This window comes from Etheostoma cragini, chromosome 1 (assembly GCF_013103735.1).
Source record: "Etheostoma cragini isolate CJK2018 chromosome 1, CSU_Ecrag_1.0, whole genome shotgun sequence".
Lineage (NCBI taxonomy): Eukaryota > Metazoa > Chordata > Actinopteri > Perciformes > Percidae > Etheostoma > Etheostoma cragini.
Genome location: NC_048407.1, coordinates 17,849,908 through 17,861,642, shown reverse-complemented (window position 1 = coordinate 17,861,642; position 11,735 = coordinate 17,849,908). Strand labels below are relative to the sequence as shown.

The 11,735-nt window shown below is 39.6% G+C and overlaps 1 protein-coding gene across 7 annotated transcripts in view; it reads right to left on the bottom strand.

Annotated features, from left to right (window-relative positions):
* Positions 1-246: 246 nt before the first annotated feature.
* Positions 247-11,735, bottom strand: part of sox6 (SRY-box transcription factor 6) — a 133,041-nt gene continuing 121,552 nt past the window's right edge. For 6 of the 7 annotated variants that reach the window (XM_034869109.1, XM_034869140.1, XM_034869151.1 and 3 more), the window contains 3 exons: positions 7,507-7,680; positions 6,343-6,559; positions 5,232-5,538 (listed from right to left, as the gene is read on the bottom strand). In XM_034869109.1, the coding sequence (XP_034725000.1) occupies positions 5,232-5,538; positions 6,343-6,559; positions 7,507-7,680 (698 nt within the window). Of the gene's footprint in view, positions 5,539-6,342; positions 6,560-7,506; positions 7,681-11,735 lie in introns of all 7 variants that reach the window. The other variant, XM_034869117.1, reaches the window with a different exon arrangement.

The following is an 11,735-nucleotide window of genomic DNA, read 5'->3' as shown; positions in this document are numbered from 1 at the left end:
CAAAAATGTGTCATAATGTAATAGTACTATTAGTAATTTATTTACACTAAGTTTAAAGGAAACAGTAAGATACAATGCTGAGCAATAGGCTTTTAGCTCCCATGTATAGCTAAACATATCAAAATGGACTAAAGTATGCAGACATTTGATTTATACTTGTCCTACCCTTCTGTTTTGTTACCGCAGAAAAACACTTAAGAGGCAATGACACGACGAATGCCTTCACAATGAAAATAATTAATCAAATCTTAAAACAAAATGTCTCTTTAATTTTTAAGTGTCAACAGCAGTACAAAAGATGGAGTGATGGGAGAAATTTTCTGTAACACAATTTCTGTCTCTTACAGAAAAGGAGGAAGTTCTTGAGGTAAATGAGCTTAAACAGGCAGTTATTCATCCCACTGTTGCATTGTTACAATGGACTGAGACATACAAAAAATGGTGTTACATTATAATATGCCTGAATCGATCCTGTGGGGATAATTTAATCATATACAGTATACACATTTCTATGGTGCCTGGATGCACCTAAATGTGTCACTCATTGGTTTGTTTTTACTTGATATAGTGTATTAATACTACCAAAGCCAAGAAAACTGCTCTCCACACACACCACTGTAAAATTATTCACCTTAAGTTTACCTCACGTCAATACTGCACATGGAAACCAAAGACTTGCTGGTGTACACTTTGAAGCCAAGCAAAACAAAACAAACATTTAAAAAAAAAAATTAATAACATTTTCTTTTTTTTCCTTTTCTTTTTTAGCAATAATACCCCTAGCAAATAATCAATCTTTTGTACTGTATAAAGAAGAATGTGAACACAAATGTGATGGCAACATTTTTTTTTTTTAAGTTGAATTAAAAACTTTACATTGGACTGTACAAGATATTATGATAAACTATTTACATATTCAGACATAAACTTTTTTGAAAGCAGCAACAGACACTATGTATTTCATTTTCTCTAATAACACCCAAACAATACTTGCCATGAGCCTAGGTACCTGCCAGAAGAAGAAAAAAAAAGATTTCTACGCAGAAAATTGTTTCAGGCTGCCAGCAATTTCAAAACAACGGCTCCAGTGATAGAAGAGCCACACACAGTGTTGCTTGAGGGACAACTCTAAAAAGCAAAGTACCAAAGACAACTATAAATGTTGCCCCAAACAACAAATTGTACACTTCTGAACAGCAGCTAGCATGTCAGTCCAGCATGTCAGTGAATTGTGCTGATTAAATTAACATGGAGAAAATTCCCACCATATACATCACAAAGTTCAGACAGAAAAATAAAAATAAATCAAATTACAGTAAGTAATGTCAAAACAGCATACAAGCTTTTGTCTTCAGTTTTTCGTTCAAACCATTGCAGGTGGATTAGGAGAAAACAATTATGAGGGCTACATTTGCAGATGGCTGGATAGTCATTAACATGTTCATTAAAAATCAGCAACATACAAAAAGATGACAAGGAGAGAATTAACTAAGAAGAATGCACAGTGTCTGTGCATTTTGCCACATTAAAACAAATAAATATTTGCACGCTCCCACCTCTTTAAAAACAAAAAAAACATTTAAAATCATCACTTGTGTTTGAAACAATCTCTCAAGAAGAAAACACCTTTGTTTATTCTGGTAATGTAAATGCAAGCCAAATGCATGCAGATTTTTGCCTCATAGTATGAGTGCTGTAATAACACCAAACACAAGTGAGGATATACAGCATACCACTAAGATTGGAAACAAATTGAGTAATTCTTTTACATCAAGTGCTTCTTGTTTTAATGAGTACCTTACTGGTAATGACTCCTTTATTTTAACAAGTCCAATGAGTATAGCTTTTATTTTGATTGGTTCTTTGAATAGTCCAGGGACAACTATCAAAATATAAGCAAGTGAGGTGCTTCTCTCTGTCTCAGGTCCAATACTGCTCTCTTCCAATAAGCAGAAAGAAATCAGCATATGCATGAGGTACAGTGACTTGTCAGGTTTTAAAAACATGAAACCACGTACAAAAATAAAATAGAACAGCCAAATACATAACTTATACTTCACTAATGAACAAAAATATATTTCCTATGTTATATTTACAATAAAATCTAAATGAGATGGTGAATTAACTGAAAACCATTTTTAGCTCCCAATTCCTTAAACTGGTTTTGTTTTTTCTATTTCTCTGATTGTCCATGTTGTTGTTGTTTTACTGACAATTGTAGAGCCAGCAGTAGCTGATAATAAATACAATATGTTGATACTCTAAAAATACAATATACAATGCACTGAAGTCTGAAGTCTGGTGTTAGACGGCTAACCGAGCCTGCTGTTGAATTTTCTGCTCACTTTCTTGTGCTGAGTCTCTCCCCAAGGCAGCCCTGAAGCTTAAACAAAGTGTTCATTCATCACATGAGTCTTTGCATAAATAAACAACATAAGTAGACAAAAAAATGACTCAAATCTGGCAACTGTGAGAGCAAACCCACTTGAGTCCAACTGGTGAATTTTGTTCATTCATGGTGATTTTTTTTTTCTTAAACAGCTTCACATTAATCAGAATTAATAAAAAATACAATTTATATCCAGTGCTTATAACACTTATAATACATTGTCTCCTTGTGAGTTCTTGTCATTTTTTTCTTTCTTTTTTGTCTTTTTTTTTTGCTGTACAAGCACAGTCAAGTTTCATTTCCGTGAAGAGTCCTTTTTAACTACCAGCCAACTAAAGCAGTGTGGCATGGCCATGAAAATATTTACAGTCACATACAAATCAATCTAACCACCAGCAAACAGAAGCAAAACAGCTTCAAAATACCAAACAGGTCAACTTGGGAGGAAAATCCACTTGGGTTTGTTTGTAGGAGAGCATCCTTAAAATGTTTTGTACCTCAAAATGAGAACAATGTAGAAGAGATGTGATGGAGAAAGAAAACGAAAGGGGAATTATGAATGGGGTGGTTTAAAAACCTACAAGACTTAATATAAACGCTTCCAAAAGTAAAAGCAACGCGAGCTAGCGCTGATATTGACAATAAGAGTAAAGAAGATATGAGTGCGTACCAATTAGAGCTAGGAGAAGAATGCAGTGACCAGCAGTGGGATCTTGAACAGTTAAGGCCAGTGACCAGCCATCCAGCTCTTTCTGAAATAAACAGGTTCAAGGGCAAGGGAGGGGAATAGCTAGACTCATGCATTAATAATGCTGTATTTCAGATGATACCCAGTCGTAAGTCATTTTAATAATCCCCCACAGCTTGATGTACTTGTTCCATCTGCTCGCCAGTGCCTGGTGATTGGGCCAGGGTGAGAGCCCTGTTGAGGCCTTACTACTAGCACTTTGATGGAGAGCACAATGAGGGACACACATCCCATTTTTATTGTTTCCCATCCCTCCCTGGTGTTTTCTCCTTCTCGGAGCCAGATGGCGCCCCCTGGGTGCTGAGGTTGCCACGGGCAGGGGTCAGAGCAGGGCATGGCAGGGAGGGGAGCCACTTAGACCTTCTGCCCTGTAAAGAGGATCTGAGTCTCAACATCAAGGCCTTGCTTTATCTAGCCGCAGTCTCCAGAAGGTCACCACTTCTCAGCTTTTTAGCTGACATAAGGACTTTGAGCCCCTTGTGTTTGAGTGACTGCGTGTTGTCCTGTTTTAAATGCAAGCGTTAAGTGCATTCCAAAAGCTGGTGAGAGAATTTAAAAATAACAATATAAGGCTTAAGGGTGACAGAACAAGATTTGTATAAGTGCACTAATGCAAAAATCAGTGTTTTCAGTTACCCCTGTCATGCATGCATGAGGAGGTAATTGAAGAAACAAACATGATTTTTTTCTCTCAGTTTATAAATGTCCTCATAAACTGTCACTCCTCTTAAGACTACGGCAGTAATCAAATCATTGCATCAACCCGATGGCCGTGCTCTACTTTAAGACTTCTTAGTGTCAATTTAAGATTTACAATGTCTAAAAAGAATTAAGATTGAAAAAAAAAAATGAAGTTCTAAGACGTAAGACTTTAAACTTGCCGTCCAAATAGGGCTAAAGCGTTTAACAGAACGTACTGTAGCTACACATTGTACAACATCAATTTGAGATTGTAATGCCCCCAAAGCTGCCTTTCACTGCTGTTCCAATCCCACAGATTGGAGGCCTTTGGCCCTTTAGCATTCTGGCCTGATTACAATCACTCTGATTAAGAACTCGGTGATTTGGACTGGGTTGCCGAGCTGAAAATGAGTTAAGGACGCCACTCTGTGTGCTCTGTGTGGACTGGGATGAGGAAGTATAAGGGCTGGCACCATTTATTGATGATCACTGCATTGGGCTCCCTGGAGAACAGCTAGCATCACAAGCTACTACCCACAGATGTTGCATACTGTAACCTCCTGTAGAGCCTGCTGCTTCCAAGTTCCTGAGTTTCATTTGTTTACTCTTTAAATTAAAGAAAGACTGGATAATGAAGCTGTATTAAGAGATCAAGAGATTGTCCAAGACTCACGAAGCCTCTCCCAAATGACTTTACAGATTTTTAGAAACAACTTGAAATATTTGGCACTTCTGCACTAAATTATGCAGTTTGTGTAATAACAATAACAAAACACTTATAATAATAATAATAATAATAATAATAATAATAATAATGTGTAGTTTCCTTCTGAAATAAGTTGGAATCACGCCTTATGAATTTTGAGATTTTTGTACTGGTAATAATTAATTATTGATCAAAAACATTCACAAGCTGTTGGCTGGCACACTATACCTGAGTGAGAATATTATCCCCATCTTGAACAGTTATGCAATATATCAAAATCATCCAATTGAAGAGGAAAACAAAGTAAATGACTGTAAGAATTATAGGTTCATATCGAATGCTCAATTTCAAGTTCCGTCTTTTGTTCTAGGCAATGACCTATATGTGTAATGTCCATGATCACAATGAATAAAATAAACAATGAGATACAAAAAAAAAAAAAAATCTAAATTACCACAACCAAACTGCTTCACACACTTGAATAAACACTTAAGACCAAATAGCTTTTGTTTCTGATGAAGCCACATCTGCATGCTGGCTACCAAATTCTACTATTGTTTTTCTTTTTTTTTCTTTTTTTCTTTTTTAACCTGTGTGGTGTAGTTTTGTTTTCTTTTGCTCTTTCGCTCCCTCAGATCAAACCAGCCCTCTGGACATCCTCCTGTATGAGTGTTGTGTCTCCACTGGCCTCTTCCATTAAAGAGGTCTCAGTTGGCGCTGACTGGCTCTTGTGTGTCATTTTCACTACTATAGTCTGATTTGGGCTCATCCTCAAAATCCTCATACATGTCCATCTCATCCTCGCCATTGACCGGCACACTGTTGTTTGCCATGGTGTTGGGCTCTAGCTTCATGTTGTAGGTGCTTTGAATGACAGGAATGGATGGCTCTGGGCTCGCTGATGCACTCGAGCACTCTGATGTCATCTGAGGTGAGGGTGTGGTGGTCGCCATGGTGATGGCCCCAGGATAGACCATACTGGCGCTGGTGCTGATGGGGATCTGTGGTGGCTGTCTGGATGTAGGAGAAAAAGAATAAATTAAGTCATTTCTCTTATGGCTTACTTTTAATACATCTTCAGCTTTCAATAACGATAAAAGAACAGATGGAAAGAATGCCCAAAGTGTTGCTGTAAGAGTGAGTTCTACTTGGGATTGTCTCAGAAACTGTATATTCTTTTTTTTTTTTTGCAGCAATTAAACTGAGATGGTCGGATTAGGGGTTTCCCACAGTAGTCCGCTTTGGGCCAGCTGCTCTGTGAAAATGATTTGGGAAAAGAGAGGTTCTCTTGACAGCTCCCGTCTTGAGCTGTTCAGAAACACTAGCCGGTTTAATGGTGAAATAAAACCAATAGGTGGTTAGCGCCGCTCCTGTCTGCTGTTGCGCTGGATGATTGATACTCCAGCCGCTGAAGCTTATGACTGACATGGGAACACCTGGAGAAGGGTTCTCCTGCTAACCACACACAGTAAATTAAAGTGTTAAGCTTTAGACTGCTGCCCTCCAGGCTTCTGTAAGTCTATACTTAAAGCATATATCCTATAATAATGTCTGCACTCCATGCTTCATTGGCAGACTGCTATTGTCTCAAATTATTAAATCACAGCTATTAAAACATACTCTTTTAAAGTGCATATCCGGCCCCTGTCTTAAAACCATTACAGTAGAGCTTAACTCAATACTAATTTCTGGAAATGGTGCCTATATTGTATAAGAAGAAACTCTAAGGAGGCAAAGAGCTACAGTCCAATTGGTTTGTTTTCAGAATATCTGTGTGTTAGTGTGTTTAGTTTGAGGGATTTGTGATTGCGCACCTACCCCACAGTGAAGAACTGCCTCATCTCTTGTCGCCGTGAGCGCATCATCTGCTTGTACTCTCCAATGCGGAGTTTTTTTCCGTCGATAATGCAGGTTCTCTTAGGCCGTGGCTTGTACTTGTAGTTTGGGTACTTCTCTAGGTGTTGCTTACTCAGACGGGCCTGCTCCTCATAGTATGGCTGCTTGTCCTGGTTAGTCATGGACTTCCACCGAGAACCTAAAAAAGGAGATTAAGATTTCAGTATTTAAACACAAGCAATGGGGAAAAAAGCAGTCTTAATAACTGATAGTCTTTAAAAAGTAATCTAATAAGGATATAATCTTAAAATGATCAATTACATTACCATATAGAGTCAGCAACAATTTCACCACATTGGTTTTAAAACTTACTTTAACATTGAACTGTACGTATTAGGGGAAGACACGTTTTTAGCAAAATCCTGATTTATAATTGGTTTTACACCAACCGCTTGATTGCCCTGCACGTGAACATTATCTGAGACGAGAGACATGCTTCGATGTCAAACAGTAAGGAACAACAAGCTGGTGAGGTGAATACTGCAGCTCTGTAAAGTGTCCTACTAGGTACTGGATGACAGCACTTTTAACAGCTCTGATGTATGGACTCCAATGGTGAGGGGACAAGACCCATTTAGCCTCTGTCATTTTTCATGACAAACACTTATGGTAGTGATGGGCTATAAATCCATCTGCATGCTCTGGTGACCTGATGCACTATGAGACAACACACCCTCCTCCTTTAGATGCTAGCTACTTTGTCAAATCAACTATACTCACAGCATTACACCCGTATCTAAATGTTTAAAACGCTGGGGTAAGTCTGGAAGGTGTTTCAAGGAATTCAGATTGAATAAAGAAATCACAGAAAGTTAAGTTCTCCACTTCTACAGTGTGTCATTTAAAAACACCTGTTTTTAACCATTAGCTTTTAACACTGCAATTGTATTGTCAACAGCCAAAAAAAAAGGTGCTTCTGTTGAGAATAGGGTGAGAGGTACAGAGGCGGGAATGGGAGATGCTGAATGGATAATAAAGAAAGCTGTTGGGTACATGACAAATAAAATTACCAGTGATAGTAATTTATTTTAGTAGTACCTTTAAATATTTACTGGAGTGACTTGTATTTGATTTAAACGGTCTTACCCAAAATCTTGCTTATGTTAGAGTTGTGCATATCGGGGAAGGCCTGGAGGATCTTGCGGCGCTCATCCTTGGCCCACACCATGAATGCATTCATTGGCCTTTTAATGTGGGGCTCGTTGTTGTTCCTTCCTCGGGCTTCCCTGAAGACTCGCGCCTCGGTAGATCCTGCGCCTCCTGTTGGCCAACAATAAAAGGGTTGATGTTTATCTACAGAGCCATTTACTTTCCTGGAACTTGGTACAGCAAGAGCAGAGAAGAGAAAGCAACTCACGACATTGATTAAATGACGAGCCACGTTCTGACTCTCCATCTACTGTCATCATCATGAACATTGTTTCTATGAGACCCTCATAGAGGGGGTCTGCTTTCTATTGAGTGGAATACCTGACTTGACAGGCTTATATTTTATGTGCTATAAAAGCAAATACAATGTCAGTTTCAGGGGGAGCTACGCTCTTAAACTTACTCTCAGGTCTATCCAAAATCAAAAGAGGAAGACTTTGGACTTCAATGGCAGTTAAATATTGTGTCTTCAAGTGTTCACACTCTACTCAGCCAGATACATTTCAATTTGACATTAATAGTGTCCATAAAAAGTGCAAGAACGCCAACATAAATAACAAATATGGGACTTGAAGCGGTCTCTAAAAAGTAAATTTGAACGCATATGCACAAATAACTTCAGGCACGCCATTCCTCTGCTTTACTCTCTCTCTCTCTCTCTCTCTCTCTCTTCCTTCCTTCTTGCTCTTTTTCTCTCCCCACTTGCGATGAGGGACGAGTGCCGATTCTGCAAAGTGCCGTTTCTCAATCAGGGCATTCACAATCAGCATAAGAGAGTTTCTCTCAGTATTAAACTGTACATCAGGCTGATAATGATTTCTGTTTGCATGCGCATTTGCTTCCTTTTATATGTAAGATGTGAAAGAATTAAATAAAAGCAGTATGAATATTTAAACAAACAAAAACATGTTTATAAACAAGGCTTGAAAAATAAGACAAAAAAAGCCTTCCATATGCTACGATACATCTTTAATGATCTCAAATCTGCAAAAGAAAGCTTGGGATGACTCATGCATATTTCATCATCCACATGTGAAGCCTTCTCATTAGACCATTCCACTTGCAGCCTTGGCACACGTTACCTGGGGTTTGATTTCTATTATTATTTCAGTTGATAAACAAAATCAAACTCTTAATGAGTAATGGAAGACTGTGCAGACATTAATTCCAAATCCACAGAAACCTCGCTTTGCTCTAATCACTGAAGATGCTGCTGCACCATTTTCAGCCTCAAGAGTCTCTGACTTTGGAAAAGTGTGTCTTCTTTTCCAAAGTATTATAGGATACAAGTAGTGAAAAGGCAATAAACGTAGACACACACACACACACACACACACACACAGATGCTGTACTGAAGGAGCACACAACCATCTCCAGTATAATAGAGATGGAGGTGTTGTGGAAGTTTGGTCACAGCTTGCAGAAAATGTTCAAGGTCCCGCTGCCCATTAGGAAACATGTTGCTCTCTACAAAGCCCCCCCCCCCCCAATCCTCAAATCAGTTTTCACCAGCTCGTTTAACAGACCACAGAGCCTTGCCTTCATCTGGGAGACCAGTGAAAATTTAGTTTTCATTTTGTAACTCTGCACTAGTTGCTTCCAAGTGGATTCAGCTCCTATTGTCATGACGTTCTGGCCAATAGAAGATAGGAGTCAAAAAATCATAAAATTAATCCAGTTAGTTTCCATGTTTCTGTCTTCAGCTAATATAAATTACAAAAAATAATTAAATATATATATATATTTTTGAAGATTTGATATTTGAATTGTATATTCAAATATAATAATTATATTGTCATAAAAAAAATTAAGTACCACTTTTTTCAACCAATTGTGAATAATATATTTTTCCTTCTTTGTCAGGATGCTTATAGAGAAAGCCTAAATCTGCAAAACCCTTGCCTTTGCTTTGTCTTCTACTTCAATAATACAGAGCCTGCTAATACATTCATCTAAATATACATATTTACACATATACACAATGCACAAAAATACTACTAAGAATGTTTCCAAGGTGTTTTGTGTCATTGTCATTAACACTTTTTCAAACTCTGCGAGTACCATCTCTGTTTGTGTTTGCTTCCTAGAATGCTATAGGCCCTAAAGCTATCACGAATTCAGAAATAATACACTACCTTTGCTGCCACCGAACCCTACAGTACGTTAATTTCATTTAGCATTCACTCACTGTACAGGATGAATTGATTTCACTTTGTTTGGTTTTGACAACCATGTTTATTGTGCAATGAAATGTGGTGTGGCGGAGGGCTGACAGTATCCATCAACGCGGGGCAATCTGCTGACTGCCGGGGCCAGATGAAGGTATTCATTAGCTCAGGAGCGCAGCGCTCACTCAGACACGACAGCCAGTGTCTGCACCCCGGGATCGCTTGCTGTAATTTACGATGCCTCCCGTGCCATTACTCTATCACTGACACTGATTCAGCAATTTATATACTGGTGTGCATGCATACAGGCAGAGGTGAGCTTCTTACGGGGAGGGGGACAAAACAACCGCCTGCCATCAGCTAGTGCCACATCCATAGTTAGCCAGGAAACCAGCCACGTGACTTGGTTCATTGGAGGGAAACCAGATGAGGCATGGTTTTTTTCTCACATGATGGCGCATAGAAAAGTGCCTGTCTGATGCCACAGAAAGCCATTGAAATGAACAACAGCAGTGTTACATCATCTTCACCTGTACTGAAGCAGGTGGTGTGGTCCTGGATTTGTAAAGAACAAGGTGCTAAAGGTATCAACTTGACTTTGACTTAAGGCTGCGAAAAACATCCAGTTTGACCTTTGACCTGACATAATATTATAAGTTGTAACTGTAATCTCTCTCTGATTACAGTACGGGCATTAGAGTACAGAGCTAATAGTGGGTCTTTCTGTAAAAGACCATGCAAGGCTTCATGGAAGGATAGATTTGGCCCCTTATCCATCCCCCGTAATATAAATGACTTAATCGGAGGCATCCTGAGCATTAGCAGCCAGTCTCAGCAAATCCCTAAAAGATGCAATTTACTGTAGCATTGTTTCTGTCTTTTCATTGAAAATCATGACACTGCTCAGACATTTTGCAAATGAGCATCAACTATTTTTTCCAGGAGGTGCATGACATTTAGGAATCAGCTAGTTAGGTGTGTGATTGTGTAAATAAACACAGATGTTTAGCATGTGACAGGGGCAGGCCCCCTGGGTGGTGGCTGGGGAGGGAGCAAAACAGAGGGAGTGCTGCTTAATAGAATTTATTGTGATTCATGAGGCCCGCAGCTCAAGTGTGACAGAGCGATATGAGAATCCCCTTTTAATTTGTCTCTCCTGGAAACACTGCAGATGAGCAGCATGAATTACAGTGGGAAAGAATTATTGTGTGTGTGTATGTGTGTGTGTGTGTGTGGGGGGGGGGGGGGGGGGGGGGGGGGGGGGGGGGGGTGCTGTAGTAAGGCCCAAAAGCCTATCACACCTGTGAGCTACAGGCTCAGACTCGACTATGTACCAAGCCAGAGGGTAGCACTGCCCCAGCAGTCCCCTCTCCTCCCTCTTTTCTCCTCCTTACTGAGCTTTGTTCTGCGGGCAGACACATAATGTCACCCAGGAATCCGCTCAGGAGGATGAGCCTCAGTGAGCAGGCAACAATCACGAAACCTGCCAAGCCCTCCCTGTTGGGATCAAATCTAACACCTCTGACTGAAGGCATTTACTACTGACAATAGAGCCTCTCCCTCAGAGCAGGATTAGGCAAGATTAATGTGGGTGGACAGACAGGAGACAGCGCTCAGTGCCCCTGTTCTAGTCTGAGCTCATAGCATGCTAATTAAACCATTACAAATTACAAGTGATATAAGCCCTATTATAACATGTCAATCCTTTTTTTCTCTCTAGTTCAGATGGTTTGAGTTTTCTAGAGGACTTGGGGTGTGTGTGTGCGCGCGCATGTGCACGTGTGTGTGTGCACATGGAAACTTGAGAACAAACAACCAACCTGTTTCAACATGCATTACTTTTGTCTACTCTATCCCCTCTCGTATGCATTTAGCCTGAAAGTGGAGTCTAATCTTCCACAACACCCCAGCTTTGCACACAGAAAGAGATGGATGCACGCACACACATAGACAAACTTGTCCTGTTGGGGGTAAATTTGAATTTGCCAAATTCAAAAC